The sequence below is a fragment of the Tyto alba genome, unplaced genomic scaffold, assembly GCF_018691265.1.
Source record: "Tyto alba isolate M040663 unplaced genomic scaffold, T.alba_DEE_v4.0 Super-Scaffold_49, whole genome shotgun sequence".
Taxonomy (NCBI): Eukaryota; Metazoa; Chordata; class Aves; order Strigiformes; family Tytonidae; genus Tyto; species Tyto alba.
The window spans coordinates 1,798,401-1,820,198 of record NW_024881325.1 but is presented as its reverse complement, the minus strand read 5'-3'; the positions used below and the strand labels follow the sequence as shown (position 1 = coordinate 1,820,198).

Below are 21,798 nucleotides of genomic sequence, written 5' to 3'. Positions count from 1 at the left end.
TGCAACACTGCTGACTAACCTGCTTTGAAAGAAAATCTGGAAGTAGCAGAGAAAATATCTATCTTTTTCCAAAGAAGATATAAGACTTTATTTTTTTTTTTCCAGTTGAATGCCATTGTTGTTTACCTATAATTTTCCATTTTTTATTCTTTAACAACAACAAAGTCGATTCAAATTACATATGAAGTTACTGCTGTCTCAGGGCCTGAACTTACTACAACTTATTAAAATAACTCATATTTTATAAACCACAAACATGACCCACGGAAATAATTGGTCAGCACTTCTTGGTATGCTAAATCAGCAGTAGTTTCTTGTGGGACATATACTCCTCTCCTCCCCCCAGTTTATTTATTTGGCTCCTTCACTGTTGGGAAACTGGGAGCTGAGGAAAAAACAAGTTTTCCTTGTTTTCTGTCTTTTGAAAACAAATTAAATTGAGATGGTGAGAGCTGTTAGTTCTAAAACTTCTGCAGGAGATGGGAAGCAGAAGCTGTTAGTTTAAGTTACTAGCTATAAATAAGTCTTCAATCAGTTTCAAAAGCAGGAGTTGTGCTGCTAAATTCACTTTTGTGTTACGGATACAGAATGTTTAAATTATTTTTGTATTCCTAAGAAGGTTGAGAGCAAGTGAACTAACAAAGTGTAGTTCAGTACAGATTGTATTTGGGTCTCTTGATCATCTCTGCTGAAAGCATGCTGGCTTTCACGACGCCGTCAGTCATTCCCTTTGCCACACCTTTGTAATACCCCTATCACCCCTTGTTTCCCCATATTTGCCATTGCCTTACTTAAACACCCTCCAGATTTTTTCTCCCCTTCCTCTACCCCTAGTCTGATGTTGCTTGTCTACCTTCTTGGCCTGCCAGCCAGGCAAGAGGGAGGGTTTTTTCTTGGTTTGGTTTTGTCATGGAGTGATGTGCTGCTGCAGCTGGCACGCCAAAGGTTTGGGCTGTGGTGCCCCGGCTGATGGAGAGGCTGGGAGAATGAAGGGTTCTCCCATCCTTTGGCTTCCTATTTCCATAGCTTGTGGGAATTTTGTATTCCTGATGCTTCTACTTAACTGTTTAGTTGAATAAGCTGATGTGTCCAAGAGTTGCTGGAATGGAGGCTGGAGGACAGCTGGGTGGCATGATCATGTAAGACCAGTTGCCAAGGAACCAAGGGTAACATGGGTTTTGTGCAGTTGAATTTCCGAAACTTCCATGCAAATTCAGCTTGCAACAAATGAATAATTGAAAAGGATGATTGCTTTGTAAGAAATTAAGTTCCTGGACCATCTTCTAACCTAAAAATGCAGAAATCTGAAGACTGTAACAGTGTGAAGAGAAATAGAAGTCAGTGTTCTCTTTCTCGTAAAAACATCACGTTGCATAAGTCAAATTTATCTATTTGGGGAAGTAACAAAAACAGTCAAAGCAAGATTAAAACTTGTGATTTAAGTAAAATTTCAAGTATGGTAATGTAATCATGGTTTCAGTAAATTTCATGTAAGTGTGATTTGTAAACAAGCAGATGTGTTTACATCTGCATTGTACTGATTTTGATTGATTTTGTGTAGTTGCTTATGCAAAATCCTTCAGTATTTTCTGGTATTAAATATATCTATTGTGTATTGAATAAGGTTGTGGAAACGTTTTGTCAGTTCTAGAAATTAAGAGAAGTTGTTATAACACTAGGAAATCAGGTAAAAATGGTAGATTTATAACAAATTAACAAGGCATTTTAGCAATTAGCATGGATTAGCTCATGGGTTTGGAGACTGTGTGAAATAGATACAGCTTACTCTGTAGGGGTAATCCAGATATGTATTTAGTGATGTTCCTAGTTTTTCTGAAAAGAAAGTCTGTTTTGGACAAAGTTCTGTGAATAATTCTCAGTGCTCTTGGCTCTTGCTGCATACGCTATTTTTTTGTAAACAACGATTTTGCTTTGAAAAGCAGCTGGCGCACGTTTATGCCTTTAGTGACTTGAATATTGTGTTTGTATTATAAATGTCGTTTGTTTTGCACGAAGTTGATTTTATTGCAGCAGAGTGTACTGACCTTTTACAGTTTAATAGAATATGGTCATCTTGTGTACTGAAATGCTGCAATGCATACAGTAGACGAGGATAAACAAAGCGCTGTTCTTGAGTCATTTGTAAATGAGTAAAGCATTTTCTTGGTAGACTTCAGAGCTAAGATTTACAACTGATAATTAATAAACAGAATGTTTACATGAGTATCCTTTTTTCAGCATTTTAAGTGACATAGTCAATGTGATTTGAATTATATATTTTCCAGAGGTTTTTGTTTACTTATAGGAAATGACAAGCATTTTAGAGCTAAGATTTTAGTGTAGGAAAACTCTGGTGTAGAACAATACGGTGGCAAATGCAGGTCGTTGGATTTGTTTGCAGCTGCAGGTGTGTCTGTGTTCTGCCATTTCTCCTATATGTGTTCCAAACGTACCCTGCATGCTTGCATAAATGAAGCAGAACAGTAGCACAGTTAAATCAAAGCTGATTGGTTTTAACTTCAGGCAAAAGAGTTTTAGAATTGCCTTGCAAATAATCTGTGCGTGTGGTGAGTGTGTAAGTGACTCTGCCTTGTTTTTGTTGCACTATCTGAAAATCTGCAAATGGGACCTGTATCTCCAGCTCTTCTGATATAAGCCCCTTTTTATGTTGTTGTTCTCGGTTTCATTGCTCTGTGGAATCATTTCACTTGCTGTGTTGTGGCTCTCTGCAGATGTTGGGTTGATTATGGTAGGGCTGCCTGTTTTCTCTTACTACTGTGTTACGTTGCTTCATTTCAGCTTTCAGCTTATGTTGCATACTTGATATTGGCTTGACCCTAAAATATATAATTTCTGACAAACAGCTGACAAAAGGGTGTTAATTAATATTGCATTCCAATTGAAATATGCAGTATCGGTTAAGAGCAGTTGAGACATCTTGTGTATTTTTAGTTCACTAAGCCAGAGGGAGGTTGCTTCACTAACTTGCAGCTGGGTGTGGCGTGGGGTTAACCATATTAATTAAAGCTGGCTCAGTGCTTTTAGACTTGAAAAAATGGCTCAGAGCCCCCATTATAGTCTTCTGTTATATAATTTTTTTCATTATGGAACACGCTAGAGTTTTGAAAATGAGTGTTTTAGGAACACCTAGCTGGAGACACTAGCAAGGGAGGGATGCATGGTAGCACACAACTAGAAGAAAGATGTCTTTAATGCCTTTGTACCTTTGTAGGGCTAACATTTAAGTATATATTGAGAAACTGTAATATATAACTAATCTTTTTTTTTTTTCTTTTTCTGCAGTGTCTGTTATTTTGCTAGTTACTTGCTTCCTGTATATGTCCCTGTCAGCTCTGTCAGTAATTTGTGCTAGTTTTTGCATATTCCACTTTCTTGTTTTATTCTGAGTCATTTAACAGATTTTGCTCAAAGTCTGGTCATGCTTTCAACATTTTCTGGAGTGGTCTTTTCAGTATATTAGTGTGCCACAAAAGGCAGTGCTCTCTCTTTACTCTCAACCTGTGGAAGAGATGTCTCCCTCACTGTGACTGCTTGTTGGACAGACAAGTAAATTATCTTTTTTTTTTTTCTTTATAAATTTCTTTGTGTAGAAGAAGCTATGTGTGAGATTTTACATAAGTTTCTTGGTGAGACTGAAGGAAGCATAGCAAAACAGGTGAAGATATGTGTATTCCCTTTTGTTTGCATGGAATTGTTACAGAAATGTAGGAACATGGAGGGATAGTCCTGCAAAATAATCTAGGAAGAAGCTTCAATGGTGGCAGTGTTGCTGCGAAGAAAAAATACTAGTCAATCATATTTTAACATTTTTAAAAATTTCTGATTTATTGCTACCCAAAAAATGCTAGTTACATTATTCCCAATTGATTATCATAGAATGTACAGTATCTTTATAAATTTCTTGTAAAAGAAAAAGGAAGGTGCATTTTCATTCCCCTTAATGTGGAGATGAAAGGGCCTGTAATTACCTCTCCATCTTCCAGTTGGAAAGGTGTATTTTGGTATACAGTAACAGCTAGTTTTTGTTTTTTAACTTTGTTTTAGAAACTTTGTTCTAAGTTTCACTGAAAGTTGATCATATTTATGACATAGGATGTAACTCCAGCTACAGATCCTATAAAACCTTTTTTTAGAATTCCAGAAGTTCAGAATTTACTTAGCGAATGTTAATTCCAAGCTTACAGTCAGGTTAATATTTTCCTTACTTTGCTAATTTCTGGTAGAATTTGAATCCTTTCAGGTCTAATCTATTTTGTAAGCCCATTAAAATAATTTTTATCAGTTCTTGTTATAATTTTATGTTTGTTTTTTTTTTTTTTTTTTTGTAAAATGTGTATTGTAAAACTCATGCATTATGTATGGCAGGTGTGTCTAAACTCTCTCTACTTTTGAATTTGCATGAGACCTAGGTATATGTCTTCATATGTCACACAGTCCTGGGGCCACTGTGTGCAAATAAGAAACATATTTTTGCTTATGCCAGCACTTTCAAACTTAAGGAGAGTTAAATATGTTGATGATTGTGTAGTTTTTCTTAGACTGAGGGGAAAAAATGTAATAGTAATTGTGGAAGCTAAGTGATGTCCTGCTCCTGCTTTTTTATAGCTTTCTTTTCCCTCCCTATATCCCTCTCCAGTAACTTTTGAAAGCCATGTCCAATCAATACTGATCTATAAGCATAAGCAGGCAGAAACCTGTTTGTGGTGTTGAAGCTGGGAGGATACTGGTTTCCCTTGTACCTAATTAGAAAGCTAAGCAATTTCAGTCATCTGGAAATCAAGCTGCTGGCTAAGGAGCATGAATTTCTTTGACAAAACAATGTTTCTGTCTCAGTTTGATCACTGGTCTAACAGTTTTAAATGTTCATATTGTGGTGGTTGCTGTGTGGAAACATGGGGAAAAACCCATCTAGATTTCAGGTGCTAGGGAGTGGTTGTTCCAGGGTGGTTGGAGTTGAGGGGGTGTGTTTGCAAAAAAATGGGCCAAAATGGGTTTATTGGAGGATGGCACATGCATGGCTCTGAAAGAATGAAGTAAGTTAACTGGCTTCCAAAGTGTGTTGCAGCCAAAAGAAACAGCAAAGTGTGCAAGCCTCTAATTTTATGCTGACATTTAACAAAAAATAAACCGTATTCTGAATTACATCATTCATCTGCGTTAAATGCTTTAGAAGCAAGTATAAAGCTTACACAGGCAATAATAGCATGCTGAAACAAAGTGTTCATGTCAGAGTGATACAGTGGATTGATTTCAGCTGAAAGTGAGTTCCAGAGCTTACTCCTAGATTTCTCAAACCTTTTAAGTTGACTGTGTAACTTGTTCACTGGCAATCAAGAGGTTATAAAAAGAGAGCCAGCTGATGTTGCAATCTAAGCACTGGCCATATAGTGGAAAGACTCTCCTTTGGCATGTTCACTAGTGCTATTTTTACCTATTCCAGTAAGATCTGCCCTTGTGATGTTAAATTACAGGACAGTACCTGGAATTATTTTGTTTTACAGAAGTGCTGTATGCTCTGAAGAAAATTTACAAAATTGTCAGGCAGATTAAGACTAAAATTGTCTTCCATCTGAAAATACTTTTTCTTCTGTTGCCACAAATAATACCGCTGCTGTAACTGTAAGAGATTCTTTCACTTTTGTTTGCATATTTTATGTCTGGCAGAGGTGTTTTTTTTTTTTTTTAATGTTGGCTTGCTTTGTATGTTGAGTGTTTTGTCTTTCCCAGTTTTTCATGTGGAGACTTTAAATAGGCAATGTGATTTTAAAGGCAGGGAATTAATAGCATAGCCCAGGAAGAAGTGTAGTTGGAGGTTTTTGTCATAACTTCTGAAAAAGCCTAGCTGCTTTAGATTCAGTTTTTATAGTTGATGGTTCCTTCACACAATAGAAAATGAATTTAATACTATTTTCTGGGAATAGATTTTCAGTGCTGCCAGTGACAAAGTGCTGTATCTACCAAACTGATTGTAGTGAAAATGGGAGGGAACAGCAGGAATGCCATAGCAGTATAACCCTGTGGTTCAGCTGCAGAGGTGTCGCATACAGGAGATCACAGATGCAGATGTATGACTGTCTGAATCACAGCACTGAAATGTCTAATGTTTGTGATTACCTAATCTTACATACAATGTTGTCCAGGTTTATTTTCTAAAACTGGCAGCATCTCGGTCAAAAGTGGCATGCCAACACTGAAACACCAACTCTTTTAGTTTTAAACTCTTGTTCTGGCTATTTGTGCAATTAGGAGAATATTCATAGCAGAATTTTTAAGCTTTCAAAAGCAATGGTGTGACACCGAAGCATGATCAGTAACCAACTTGTTTGAGTTTAGCATTCCTCTTATTAAACACCTGCTTCCCTTGCTCCTTCTCTTGCACTGTGGAGTATCTCAGGTGGAAATCCTGCAAGTAGGCAGACTTCCTCCGGTACAGAGTAGTTTTCTTCTCCCTTGGCTTTGCCATTGTGTTAGCTGAACAATTCTATTTCTTGGGTTTAATTGAATCCCACATCTGCAATAACAGCTGGTATTTTTGTCAACTCCTTTGCTTCTTAAATGTTCCTTGTTGCCAATTCTGTTACCAAATGTTCTTACTGATTTTTGTTTTTCGTGGATCTCTTGCCTGTCAAGAAAAAATATGTGATTTTTACTCCCTTACAGCTATTAGTTTGGTTGCAGGGAGAAATATCATACCTGCTTCTTCTTTAACCCATCAAACTTGTTTTATGCTATGCTTTCTCTCCTTGATTTGTATATGAAATTCCTTTTTCTTCTGGCTGGTTTTAAAATAAAAATGCTTTGAGTTTTCAGTCTGTAAAACATCTGCCACTCCCCATCAGTTTTCTGTCCTCTTTTTCATCTAACGTTATCTGTCATACTGACTGGATTAATCTTCCCAAAGTTTGTCCCAGACTCTTTCCAGATCAGTTTTTAACTCTTGTTTTCCTCAGGAACCACTCTTTACAAATCTCCTGACCTCTTAGCTTAATGTGAGGATCATAACTGTATTCTTGTTTTTATCAGTTTTCTAATTCTCAACCTAGCTACTTTAAAAAAAACCACAAACCAACACTTCCCCCTCACCCCCACATGCCTATATTGGTTCCTAGGAGGATGTCTTTGGTCCTCTGCTTATTCTGATGGTTCTTATGGTGGTTTTGATCTTCCCTGGTTTTCTTTGCTTCTCACCCCCACCTTCTTTCTGGTCGCATCACTTTCCACACCTTATTCCTCAGTAATGTCATCTGTTAAAAAATAACAAACAAACAACACCTCCTCCCCCTTGACTCAGTGTGGGTTATTTCTAAAGTATGTCTATTGCTGACTGGTTGTCTTCTGTTAGAACTAAAGATCTTACCTTTTCCTCTGGTGTGAGAAAACCAGAATTCCTTCCTCCCTTCTCCTCAGTCTCCCTGTTTATCTTTTCCTGGGATGGAAACCATATTCACAGTATTTTGTGTGTCACATTCCTAAATGTTTGCTTGCAGAGAGGCACACAAGGTAGTGAGCAGGTTAAATGTACAGTTCAGACTGTAAGTAAATTTTAATTTAAAAATTACTGGGTGTCTCAAGGTGGAGAGCCCAAAACGTTCTTCTGGTTTCTTGTTAGTCTTTAGGAGTTTGTCTTGGGTAAAATCATGGCAGCTCCCCCCTCCCCCAACTGGTCTATCCAGGAGAGAGGATACTTCTAACCAAAAATGAGCTAGCAGTATAAGATCTCTTCTTGAATTTTTGAATGTGTTCTTTCTTGTATTTCATATGAAAAAAAGATGTGAGGAAGCTGGGACTGCTCAGCCTGGAGAAGAGAAATCTTTGAGGGAGATCCTATTAGTGCATATAAATACACTGATGGGAGGGAGTGAAGGAGACACCGGACTCTTCTCACTAGTGCCCAGTGACAGCACAAGGAACAATGAACACAAATTAAAACACAGCAATCTGCATCTGAACATGAAAAGACACTTTTTTTTTTTTTTTTTTTTTTTTTTTTTTACTGTGAGAGTGGTTGGACACTGGAATGGGTTGCATGTAGAGTGCGTATTTGTGGAGATGCTCAAAACCCAGCTGCTGTGATCCTGGGCAGCCTGCTGTACCTGACCCTACCTGAGCAGGGAGGTTGAACTGAATGGCCTCAGAAGGTCCCTTCCAGCCTCAGTGATTCTGTGACTGTGTTGAATCTTTGCCTTCTTTAATCATCCCTGCATGGGATTGATTTAGCAATTGCTAATTAAGATGGGAACTTTGGGTAAGAAAGCATTTTACCATATCTAATGAGTATTTTTGTATATTTGGTTTACACTTCTTTCTTTAACTAATCTGAATTTCCAGTCTTGTAATCAAGATTTCTTCAGCTTCCCTAGAAATTCTTCCTCTTACAGTTAATGCTTGTATGCAAGATACAGATAGCCTTCAGAGGCTGAGCTTCTTATTACATTTTGTTGTTTGTTTGTTTTGGACCCAAGATTTGTCATAACATTTGTGAGTCAGCAAGGTGTTTCTGTGTATAAGTGAGGAACTGATGTCTGAGAAGAAGGTATTCAACTCATACTTAATTTTTACTTTAGTGGGTTTTTAGCTGTAGAAGATTTTTATGATGTTATTGAATGAGATTACATTGAGCTGGGGTAGCATTTAGTTGTCATGCAGTCTGTCCTTACATAGTGCATCTCACTACACTGAAATGTTGCATAAAAGAATTAAAGGCTTGAAGGCCCTGAAAGCTCTTAGCAGTAGAAGGATTGTAAGTTAAAGGTACTATTGATGTAATTCACAAAATAATTTTTATTGCTATTAATTTGGTATGTTGTGCATGCGTATAAGTTTGTCTGTTAAAATAGTAAATATCTTCTCTTTTTGTGTTCCCACAGATGATGTGCTTCATCCTTTTATTATAGGACTTCATTTGTTTAAAGGAAAACTAAAGGTATAAATAACATTCTCTGGCTATCTTTCCCTTCCTCCTTACCCTGCCCCATTCTTTCTTCTGAGGTCTCTGGGTCTGTCCTGGAGAAAAGGAGACTTACCACAACTGAGCTTTGTGCTTGTATTCCTTCACTGCTACTAAAATTTGCTTTTTGTTTTTTGAAAAAATCCACAAAATTGGAATGATACGTACGGTTGTTTAAGTGTTTGCTTTATCAGAAGTGTATGTTTAACTTAAGCTATTACTTTAGTCAGACTCCATGTATATTTACTTTGCAGGGAGAAAGCCCCTCCTCAGTGTAGAACTTTAGATCTTGATATTTGCCTGTCTTCTCCAAATAGCATCTGCCTTTCCACACAACTACAGATCTGTTGTGAATAATCCAGACCAAATGTAGATCGTGTCTGTGACAGTATCTTACAACTGGTGTTGGGTTTTTTGTTTGTTTGTTTGTTTTTTTTCTCAGATTGTACCTCTGAAACAAAAAGTCTGTTATGGCACCTTGTTAAATAAATAAAACCCCACCCAAACCAGATCTGTAATTTCATGGATGTATTTAGTAAGATAATGTCAACTAGAGTTAACATAGAGCATAATTTCTTTTTGGAGACACTCGAGACAGTAAATATTTGACATAGTCTAAGTAATTTTGTGTGTATACAATCTGTAATTTCTAATTGCATTCATTTTTATTTGCCATTTTATGCAGGCTTCTTTGCAAAGACGAGTGCATAGAAAACAATAAAATAAAGTTGGTAGAGCTGTCCAGGCTTTTTGTAACTAAAATACTCAAGTAGTATCATGTTAGATTTAGTTCATATTGCAGAAACATATGTTGAGCTGTTCCCAGGTGCACTTTTTTGTAAAATATAAGGGAGAATCATTTGTTCTATCTTCTCACAAAAGTATCTCAAGGCCCCTTCCAAACTTTTCTTGGTGCTGTTGCCCCTGTTCCCTGCCCTCCCTCCCCTGGTCTGTAGGTTGTTTCCATGTCCAGGCTCTTAGAATTGGAGTATTGACCTCACAGTGGCACTGCTGGTTCTGGCACAGAGCCCACATTTAATAAATTCAATTTATTAGGTTAAAGCTACCCTGAGTGAATGCAGAGAACACCTAACTCTTGAATTAGCTGGATTGCTGCATCCTGTTCTGTCTAACTACAGATAATCTAGCATTGTCTGGTATTTTGCAATGGTATTTTAACAGTAACTGTGGTATGTCTGAACTGTACAGCTCGCCTGCATAACTGGCAGCTCCCAGCAGTTAGTTACTTGAATAACCTAATCTCAGACTGTGTTCCTTTTCAGCAGAACTGAGGTTGATTTAAAGACTGGTGTGTCCTCAGTGTTACTTCATTTACTACATGCAACTGAGGGAGGACAGAGCCAGTAATCCTTTGTGCCGAGATTCTCAGTCACTTTTGTTTAATCCTTGAGAACTTGTGTGGGAAGGGCATTTGGTGGATTGCTGACATTTGAGTAACTTTTTTATCCTTGATGTAAAGTGGATGAGTTCCAGGCAACTGTAAACACAGTTTGGGGCTTTCATCCGCACTTGAAACAATTCAAGCATGAGCAAGTTCAGAATGCAAATAGGCACGTGTCTGGGAATGCATGCACAGTTGATTGAAAGACTTGGGGGGAAAAAAGTGCTTGTCCAGAGTGTCTTGTCTGTGTAATGTCATTGCACAGGTAGACTCACAGCCCATTTCTGCAGTGCAAGGTCTGCTTTACAGATTTATCTTTCTGTATCTTTCTTTGGAGGATTCTGCTGTGAAGAATGTAGAATTATTGTGAAGAAACAAGAAGTCAAAGCATGACAAGAATGTCATATGATTGTGATACAATCAGATATAAGAAAGCAGCGTTCAGTATGCTTTTTATTTCTAGTAACACATTTGAATTTACCAAATTAAAAAATGAGAATGTCTTAAATATCACTTCAGCTTTAATAGCCTTCATACGAGAACACATTTAAAACATTGAGTGATGACCTATAAAGATTTATCAGTTTTGATTATAAGATAAAAAATATAAATTATTATAGTAAAAAGAGTGGAGATTGTACTTTATGTCATGGAGTTGTGGAGCTTTGTTAGCAAAGCTTGTACAAAATGTATGTGCAAAATGTATGTACTTTCCTGGCTTGCCTTTTCCGTTCATAGCTGTTTTAATAGCAATTTTATAAACTTATTTTGGTGAAGCTATATAAACTCAGCAACAATACTTAAGGAAAATTTTTAAAAGTCTTGATAGAATGCTTGGAAACACCTGCTGCATTTTTCTTTTTACCTGGAATTAGTTTTTGCTTTGGGAAAGGGAAGGATTTGGATTCTATATTCCTTTGTGCTCTTCTAGAGACAAGCAGTGTTCAGTGCTTCTGTTTCTCTAATTAAGGAATTAGGTTCTGTAGGGAAACTGTAGAGCTCTGCATGTGAACTTGAGAGAAATTTCATGTAGAAAGAAATGAGTGAGTGAGATGGGAATGATCTGTGTGGAAAGGACAAACAGATCTTCTAAAAATTGGTTATGAAAAGTAGCCTGGAGCTGTTCCCATCCCCAAAGGAGAGCAGGCACAGAGCAGACAAAGGTGTGCAGATAGTTTTGGTGACAGATACCTACTAACCAGAGCCCAAAGTACAGCCTGCTACAGCTGAGTAGTATGACTTGATGCATGATTACTAACAAAAGCTTTACTCTTAAATAAAAAAAGGTGTTAATCTTGCAAAGAATTAATCAACCTGAAGGCATGTCAGACTGAGAGTTGTATTACTTGTGCCCTCCTTGCTGTAGAGCCCAACTGTTGCAAAACCAATGTTTTTTCCTTAAGTGCTTCAAAGTTACATTAGCAGCATGCAGTAGTGACTAAGAAAGGAGTGGTTCAGAGAAATAAAGATGAGAAAAGATACCTCCAAGACCAGAAGAACTGAAGCAGTAGTTATATGTGTAATCTTTCAGTATTAGTTGGTTAGTTTTTTTGGTTTGGTTTTGTTTTTTCTTTTTCCCTGAACAGTAACATTTCCTCCTGTGGTTTTTTTTTTTTTTTTTTTTTTTTTAATGTCAGTTCTCCTAGGAGGAGCTTGCTTTTTGGTGTCGATATTGTAAAATGAAGGACATTCAAAGGTAGAACACCAACCTGGTAGACATATGAGAGATCTTGGGTTGTTAGACTGATCCTAACTCATGCCCTGCATTTATGTTTAGTACACATGTATCACAGCTTTATTTTAATATAGGAATGGGTCCTTATTTATGTTCTACTGCTATGAAAAGCTACTTTTAAAAATACTGCTATATATCACAATAGATACTTGTTTGCTGGGGGTTTCTTTCTGTTTTTCCCCCAAACAACTGATCACCCGTTCAATATTAAAGAACTTGAGAACTACAGATAGGGAGGGGAATTGAGAAAAGACTACAGTTGAATGTATTATTCATCTTTTTGTGTCAGAGATGAGAACTTTTCTTGCAAGCAAATTCTAAAGCTTACATTTTCTAACAAAAGTTTTAATTTTTAAATGGATTCTGGGTTTTGTTCTGTGGTGATTTGCCTTTGCATATGTAGTTCCTTAGACGTAAGTATGACTATTAATTGGTTGTGTGGATAAAAATGACAGAATGTGTGTGTGTTGGGAAGTGGAACTACATTTACATTTTCTTTAAAAGTTTTTGGTGTTTGTTTCAGAAATAAAGGAAGGGCAAGGCACCTAAGCTCTATAGTGAGAGGAGTGTAGTTTTGTATCCTGTGAACTTTCCAGCTTCTTCATTAACAGTTTCATCATTCGTTAGGGACACAGACAGAAATTTTTAACAGACTAAACACTTTTGCTGGTCATGGAAAAAGTTAAAGTAACTTAAAGTATCATTCGTTCATATCCAAAAGGTACAAGTGAATGGTCTCTAGGAATTTGTTCTTGTCAGATGTGCCCATGGCATAGCTGGTTTGTGCATTTGATTTTAATGCTTGTTCAAATGACTAATTCTTGAAATGTGTAACCTATGCAAAAAGTACTATTGAAAAGTGCAGTCCTGGTCACAGTGTGCAGTGTACCTGTGGGAGGTGGGGGAATAGTGTGAGATTTTTCTTCTGCTTAGATTTAATCTTTAATATTAAATGAATCAGTATCAGTTTTCTAGCAGTACTTGGTCTACAGGGGGACTGCGGTACTTTAATATCAATCTTAAAATATTATTCGAATGCTGCTGTTGCAGTTTTTCAATTGTAGACAGGCTGCTTGAAGTCATATTCATGAAAGTGAAGAGTTGAAGGAAGAAAAATGTCAGAAAGGTACATGAAAACATTCAGCTGTCTGTGGATTATTTGAGCATTGCATAAACATAAATCTTGTATCTGGTAATGATAATTTTTCAGAAACATGCTTGTAGCTCATTTAAACATAGAAAAGCTAGTTCTTCTGGAATAGACGAACTAAGAATTATGTATTTATGAAGGTATCATTGTAAAATCTTTCCTCCTTTATTTTAAATTAAATTTCTCTTTAGAATACATCAAATATCTTTTCACTGGAGTGAATTGGTGTGGATCTCGAGAGAGTTGGAGAAAATACGTGATTTTATATTTGTTTTGGGTTTTTTTTGTCAGTTCAAAGCTGGTCAAGTAGTTGCCATGCTAATTCTCTTGTCTCATGTATGTAGTGACCTGTTTGACTTCAAAGTGGATGTTTTTTGATATATTCATATAATTTTTTTAAGCTAGCTTTCTTTACACTAGAGGGCAGGGGAAAGATGGAATTAATTTGTAAATTACTTCTTAAGAAGCAGCTTTTATGACTGTCTCTGTTCTTCCATGATAATAATTAGGAATGAGAGCAGTGACTAGGTTTGAGAAGTGGACATGTCCAGTGGCTGCCCATGCGGTTTCAGAATTGACTAGACTCCTCTTGGTCTGAGTGAAGAGGTATTTCTGAGGACCTGGAGCCTCCTCTCATCCCACATGAGAGTTGCCTCTGAATAGTTGCAAAAGTCAGCAGCAAGACAATTGATTACTGCTGTTTCTTCCACAAGCTCCATCCCACCAACTGCATGCCCTTGTACCATGGATGCCAAGAGCAGCGTTAGCAACTTTTCATCACGGCTCTCCCGTCTCTTCCCAGAACACTGCTAATATCTTTTAAACTTCCCTTTCTTCTCTCTTACCCCTCTTCCCTCAAGCCGCCTGCAGTATTTTGTCCACTCCAGGCCAGGTCTGAGCCCAGTTCTCATCTTCTCCCATCAGTGGTGGCTCCTTCTTGAAGTGTGTCAGTAGAACCCATAGCCTTCAGTTTAAGCATTATGGAGAGCTAAGGATGGCATGGTTTAAATTTGCCTGCTGAGTTGAGGAGGTGATTTCATTTTCTAGAGAAAGAATATTTAACATCTGTGAGCGAACCCAAGCAGCCAAAAAGATGGCAAAAGTGCACTGCTGAAGCACGGTGGTAAGAGAGAGAGGGCATTGCTGGAGGAGAGGATTGTACCAAACATACAAAGTCCTGAGAATATCCAGCATGAGACAAAGATCCTAGGAAGGAGAAGGATGCAAGTGTGTAATCAAAGATACAATTGACATTTGTATTGTACGGAGGGCTGATCACAGTTGCTCTCTCTGTTTTTCTGACTGTGTACAACAACTTCAGAGTGTGTTTCTGTGATCTTTCCTAGAAGGCTGTTCTACAGCATGCGATAGGCCTTTCATATTCAGACGAGAGAACACCATTAGAGCAGGGAAGTACCTTTTTTGGTATGAAACTTTGCTTTCCTCAAGGTGCAAGTTTGAATTTTTTTGTCATTTCCTGTTTTCTCTTGAATTTTTCAGGAAATGTTGGCAGCATGTCAAAGTATTAAATTTAAAGGCTGTAACATTAGGGTGTTGTCAACTTACGTGAGCAGAGAGACAGCAAGGAGGTTTTGATGGTTGCCCCACTATTCCTTGTCTCAGCTTACACAGTAGAGCAATCTAGTTGAGCGCCTCTTCTTGTTTTGTCTCATGTGTTACCAAGAAGGGAGAAATAAAGTAGGGTTCCCCATAGTGGGTAAGTTAAGAGGAAAGAGAACAAGCTGTCTGGGTTTCGTTCTACCCCTCTTATCTAACAGTTTATCTCCACTCTGTTTTTATTGTTACTGTTTAGCAAGTTACTCTCTTAGCTGTTCATATGCATAATATGGTTGTTAGAACTGTAGTAACTTTTTTCACCTTTCTGATTTGTGACAGTAGAGCAATAAGTGAATTGTGAGATTGTTGTAGTTGCTTTTGCATGCTGAACTCAGTTGTATTCCTCAATTTCATCTCCTCTCCTCCCTCCTTTTTTCAGAATGTCTCTGTCTTCTCATTCCTTGTTCCCTTTCTACATCAAATGCAAGACCGTTGTCATTTATGTGCAATAGATTTTTAAAAAAATAATAATAAGATCCAAGTATCTAAATCCTAATAGATTTTGATTGGGTGTTGAGTTTTAAATCTTCTGACGTTTAAATAAATGTTAAACTTTTAAACTTTAACATTTGAACAACTAGACCTGCACAACTGACAGCATTGGTGCAGGAATGACAGCGATTGGCAGGAGGGGAGGAGAGGATATGTGTGTTCTCACTGTATATGTTGTCAGTGAAAGAAATGTTCATGAAAGGACGAAAAGATCGCTTTGTAGCAGAGAATATAAGAGGCTTAGAGTTCTTCTGCTGCAGAGTTTGCATGCGATGGTAGATGCTTCATATAAGCCAAACCTTCTTTAAGTTTGGTGTTACATATTTCCTTTCTAGTTACCAGGCATATCTAGGTTTTGGTCTGTAACAATGTTCAGTACTTAGGAATCTAGCAAAGGCTTCTTGGAGTTGTGCTGTGAGTGAAAATGGTCTGACATTCAAAGTTTATCTTTCAAGGCATCCCAAAATGGCCTCTTAGTACTAGTAGAGATTTTTTTTTTTTGATGAATTCCAATACTTTAGCTCTTCAGCTGTAACAAACACTGTTGTCTTTTCTCTGACATAAGCATATGAAAGTGTGAGATAAGAGGAGCTCCTTGGGTTGTGGGTTTTTTGTTGTTGATTTTTTTGTGTTTTGTTTTTTGGTTTTTGTTTTAATTTGGCATGGGTGCTACACAAAGGGACATGAGGAAATGAATTGAAAGGTTCAAATAATTTGCAGCAAAGGAGATGCAGGACCACACATGAAACGAGACTTTATTAGATAGCGATACGTGTTCAGTAAGAGAGTGTTTTGTATTATGTACTGAATTAAATTATTAGTGATTTCAGGGAAACAGTGTAGGTCTTTCAGTGCAAGTCTTTCCTGTATCATAAAGGAGTGGAATAAGGATTGCCTGGAAGACCTTGATTTTGGCATTTCCCAACTGTTTTGCTTTTTGACTTTGCAGCTTTAATATGACTTTCTTTACCTTTCATAGAGGTGATCAGGGATATATGTGGTGTGCACAACCCCTGAAGATTAATTTGGAAACAATCTCCTAACATGGCAAAAGATAAGCACTTGCACTGTGTAGTTCTTCACAGCAGTTTCTCAGATGTTTTATGAAGGAAATTAGTTAGGAAATTAGAACTATTTTCTTATTTGCTTATTTTCACTTTTTTATTATTCTTTTTGAAAGCTTGGTAATTAATCTGGCTACTTGGAAATTTAGCAAGGAGTACATTTCACTGTTCAGAAGTGTTTCAGACTTTGTTTTTGCTTATTTTTGTATAAAATGCATTTGGAGTATAATTTGGAGTTCAAGCTGCATTGAAGTTGTGATAGCTGGGGAAAAAAATACACTGATACCTTTATCTTTGTCCCCGAGTGTGCAAAAATAGTACTGTGTGTTGATTTGGAAGTATGCAGAGGGTTGGTCACATCCCTGCACTGTGAGAGGTTTATGGTGAAATGTAACTGAGCACAGTGTGTATGGGGTTTCTGAATTTTTTTTTTTTTTGCTGTTTCACACTATGTGAATTGTGATACTATTAAAATGTTATGTGTTTTGTTGCACACTAACAGTATTAAACTTGCTACCCTTTTCTAAGAAACAAAAAGAAACCAACAACCAACCCCCCACAAACCCCAAACAAAAGCCTCAAAATCAGTGATAAAAATGGAATTTCTTCAATGAATGTCTTTTATTGTATTCTGGTTGGGCCTTTTTGTTAACAGTGCAGTCTGTGCTAATGCTTGCATGCCATATCTAGCTTACAGGACTATTCTTTTGGCCTGCAGCTAGCATCTAGCCACCTTTCTGAAGGCCCTTCGGGCATTGACTATGTAAATTAACATGATGGTAAACTGTTCCTGTGACACCAGAGGTGCAGTGAGAGGAGTTACACATATATTACTGATGATCTGTATGTCAGGAAGTCAAGTGCTTTCAAGACTGAGGCTAATTTTGCATGTGTGGATGAACTGTATGCTATATGTGTAGGTTGATCATGTCACAAGGGAGAAGGCAGTGCAGTTTTCAAATGCTTTCAAAAGATGCTGTGAGGTTTGTTGTCTCAGGAAGAGAGCGCACCACTTCATAGCGAAGGATATAATAATTTTCCCTGACTGTCCATTTTTGTTTTTTAGACCGTATCAATGGAGCACATTCAGGGAGCTTGGAAGACTATCAGTAACGGCTTTGGACTCAAGGATTCTGTCTTTGATGGCCCAAACTGTATTTCACCTACTATCGTCCAGCAGTTTGGTTATCAACGCCGAGCATCTGATGATGGCAAAATATCAGATACATCCAAAACGAGTAATACTATTCGTGTTTTCTTGCCCAACAAGCAGCGCACAGTGGTAAGTCTACATTACCTTTATGTTAGAAATGTACTGTTCCCATTGCTAACACTATGACGTATCTCTGGCAAGGGAAATGCCAGGCTTCACAAAAGGTCTTACTCTAATTAAATGTGTTGTCGTCAGTTTGTTAATTCTAGAGGACGTGTTTTGAAAGCAGTGTATCTGTATTTTGAGAACCTGTATTTTTCCAGTATATGTGAGCAAGATACTTCGCTCACATGTTTAACATTCAAAGGCAGTAGTTGGTTGCCCTAAACAACGATGCCTGTATGAAGTAAAACATGTAGTCATCTCTGTCACCATTTTCTTCACTTGGGTGCCCACAGTGAAGTATGGTAGTTAAAGCTGAAGTGAAACTTCTTGGGGGAACTTTTCTATTAGATTTCTTGGAGCTGAGTGTACTAATAATAGTCTTACTCAAAGTCCCCTGAAATCTAAATTAAGCCTTTTTCTATACTTGAGGTAACTCCATTTGTCTGCATTTCTGTTACTTTTATAGGCTACTTACTTGTATGAGGGATGTATAAAATCCTGTTTCACACAAACTTAGTAGTTGTAAGAAATCAAAAAGTTATAAAAGTATAGCTTCAAAACTTCCTTTGCATAAGTACACAATAGTTATGCATATGGCAGGAAACATGTCTGCCTGATGGGTTGGTTTAACGTGCAGCGAGTTAAATCGGAAAGCATAGCAGACTGGTGTTACATCATACGAGTAATTTTTATTTATCTTTCTATTAACTTCAAAAGTGAACAGCTGTGCAGTTTTATTGGAACTTCTAAGCAAAAGGGAAAAAAATTACTTCCTACCACCACCACCATCAACACCCCCTCACCCCCCCAAAAAAAGCTAAAAGAAAGTCTGCAATCACTGCCTACATTTTTTTTTTTTTTTTTTTTTCATTTGGTCACAGGTAAATGTGCGAAATGGAATGACCTTACATGACTGTCTTATGAAGGCACTTAAAGTCAGAGGTCTGCAGCCAGAATGCTGTGCAGTTTTTCGACTTCTTACTGAACCAAAAGGGTAAGAGTCTGGAATGTTATATGTGAAACTTTCAACTAGAGAATGTAAAAATCTTGTTTTTAGAATAGCAGCAATGATGCTTGCTTCCTCTCTCTTGCTAGTTTCTTTTAAAAGCCCAATCTGGTTGTGAACACTTCCATGTTGCTTTCTTTACCCTCCTCTGGGGCAGCTCCTTCAGCTTCCTGGGTATTAAAAATTTTATTTTTGTTTTAAAGCTAAATATTAAAAATGTTAAAAGTCGACGGGTACACTCAGGTGCTTGTAGCATCTTCCAGAGGCTTTTGTCATACTTAGATGAAATGATGCCTTCATGTTTGAGGTGCATTTCTCCTCTGCATTTGTACTTGGTAAACCTCAGTGCTAGTGGTTCTTAGCCAACTTAAATGAACGTCTCCTCTGTGTGCTCAGTTTTAAGGCTCTACATTCCTCTACAACTTTTCAATGTTTGGATTTAAATCTCACTTCAGATATTCCTTATTTTTTGTAGGACCGGGGATGCTGCTATTAAATACCAAATGATTCTTTTACAAGCTGAGGGAGTGAAGGTATCTCATGGAGTTAATACATTTAACTTCACACCTCGTAAGGCTTGGGCTTAATGCTCTTTTAAGCCTCAATTATGAGGCAGTCATTTGTGGGTTTACATCTCTCTGTAACTGAGTCCATTCTGGGGTCACCAGTAACTTTAGTGCTGAAGCATATAATACGGCTTTCATGTCACTAAGTGCCATTCATAATTTCTTATGTTTTGTTTATAAGAGTATTTCTGTGACTCTATTACAGCTTCTAGGTGTCTTATTTAAAATAATCTGTATATCTAAATGACTTACACTTTAAAAAATAAACAGAAGAAGAGGTGAATTGCTCTGTTTTTAAAGTTGCTTCTAATTTTTTAAGTGAAAGACACTGAAATATAGCTCACAATAAGGTTAGCCACGCATTTTTGTATTTGTTTTCAGTTTACTCAAGAAAACTCACAAAACATAGATCATTGATTAGGCCAGGCTTCTTATCTCCTAAGTAATTTTGTTGTCCCCATTTTCTTTCTTTCAGAAAAAAAGTGCGTTTGGATTGGAATACAGATGCTGCCTCCTTGATTGGAGAGGAACTGCAAGTGGACTTTCTTGATCATGTTCCACTCACTACACACAATTTTGTAAGCTTTTTGTCATCTGTATTTTGATGTAAATTGTATCAATTGAACCACATATTCAGTCAAAGAATGTTTTAGGCATTAGGTACCTTTTGGCTTTCTAAACACCGGGGGGGCATTTCAGAAGTGATGATTCGAGTCCTTCACCCCTACTCCCCACAAATTAGATTGGCTAAATATCAATTTTGTAATAAAATGTCAGAATTCTAGTTACATTTAGTGATTCCTAGGTGTCAGAGGCTTTAAAAGTTCACATTCTACATATTCTTCAACAGCCCAATGATTGCCATTTTTATTTTATATAAATATATATTTCTGTAACTGTTGTATTCAAAATCCAGAACTGGGAGATAACTTGTGTTTCAGTCTCTGGCTCATCAGTCAAAAAAGACCGGATAAGTTTGGCAGCTTTATTGGACTGTTGGTAATTGTACTGAATGTACAGGAGTGCTGTTAATACTGCTTTGTAATTTGACAGTGTTTTTGGCAGGGGGGATGAAAGACTTAAGATTTGTAGTTTCTTCTCAAAAATGGATTATTTGCTCAGTAGAGAGCAAATACAGAGCTGCTTTTTTTTTTTTTTTTTTTTTTTTTTTTTTGTACAAAGAGATAATGCCTACCTCTAACAGTTTTACCTTGTATTATTTTGTTCTCCCTGGGAAGGAACTCGATTCCTATATTCTAGCCCTTTTGTTGTTTTGTCCCAGAAATATGTTGAGCAAAGTGGCAAAACTAAAGGATTATCATTTTCATCCATTAGAAGGGTTAGGATTGATTTACAGAAACTGAAAGTAGCTTTGCTTCTACTTTACATTTTTAGAAAACTAGAAACAAAGTTGTCTTCAGTTGCTCACCAGAAAACTAATATTTTTTCCGGATCTGGAAGAAGCTCAAACTTTGAGCCTTCTTCCACAGTATGCTCCAGAGGAAGAAACCTTTTGGTTCATTTTAATCTTTTTTTCTTGTCTTTCAGAAGCTTTAAAAAAATGTAGAATTTCCTTAGTCTGTTTTATTTACTAATGGATGTATTTCTTATGCAAGGGGTATAGGTTAGTCATAAACACACAACAAACATTTTGACTAATAAAATAATGAGGCGGTTCTTACAATCTGATCTTCCTTCACCTCCTTGGTGATGCTAGAAACAAACAGAACCCACAATTCTTGGCCCACGCAACTCTGTCACCTTATGGAGCACAAAACAGTGCTTTTGAATTTGAGAGAACACTTTTATAAATAATTGGGTAAACAAAGCCCTAAACGTTTGTAAACCTTCCAGGTTTTCAACCAAAGTGGAAATATATGCAAGAATACTCAAGTGTGGTTTTAAATTCGTTAGCACTTTGGGGTCACTGATAACATTTTAACATGATATTTATTTATGTTAAGCTCTGAAGATGTTCATCAAAGCTAATGAAGAGAAGCTGGTAGCTTGGATTAATCATTTAATGTGTTTTCTAGGCTCGGAAGACGTTTCTAAAGCTTGCTTTCTGTGACATCTGCCAGAAGTTCCTGCTCAATGGCTTTCGGTGTCAGACATGTGGTTATAAATTCCACGAACACTGCAGCACTAAAGTTCCAACCATGTGTGTTGACTGGAGCAATATCAGGCAACTCTTGTAAGGACAGTTCCTTTTTAATAGCAATGGTAGTTCTCTGACAGACAAGCATCGTTTTTTTCCAATCTCTTATCATAGAGCTAAATTTGGATTGTTGGGAAGTGTAGTCCCTTTCATCAATATACAGAACTTGTGTATTGATTTCATAAAACAGCCAGCAATGATTGTCTGTTGCCAGGTGAAGAAGGCCGTTTACATTAAATGCGTTTTGTTCTTGCTGTGAATTTTAATATTCTGGAAGAAGCAAACAAAGATCTTGAGGGACTAGGCAGTTGCTGTAACGCCC

At 37.2% G+C, this 21,798-nt stretch overlaps 1 protein-coding gene across 7 annotated transcripts in view; it reads left to right on the top strand.

Annotated features, from left to right (window-relative positions):
- The window catches only part of RAF1 (Raf-1 proto-oncogene, serine/threonine kinase), an 82,380-nt gene that overhangs the window by 37,754 nt on the left and 22,828 nt on the right, over positions 1–21,798 (top strand). For 6 of the 7 annotated variants that reach the window (XM_032995847.2, XM_032995848.2, XM_042807023.1 and 3 more), the window contains exons 2-6: positions 8,889–8,944; positions 17,495–17,710; positions 18,628–18,740; positions 19,794–19,896; positions 21,355–21,512. In XM_032995847.2, the coding sequence (XP_032851738.1) occupies positions 17,504–17,710; positions 18,628–18,740; positions 19,794–19,896; positions 21,355–21,512 (581 nt within the window). In that variant the 5' untranslated portion in view covers positions 8,889–8,944; positions 17,495–17,503. The remainder of the gene's footprint in view (positions 1–8,888; positions 8,945–17,494; positions 17,711–18,627; positions 18,741–19,793; positions 19,897–21,354; positions 21,513–21,798) is intronic. The other variant, XM_042807020.1, reaches the window with a different exon arrangement.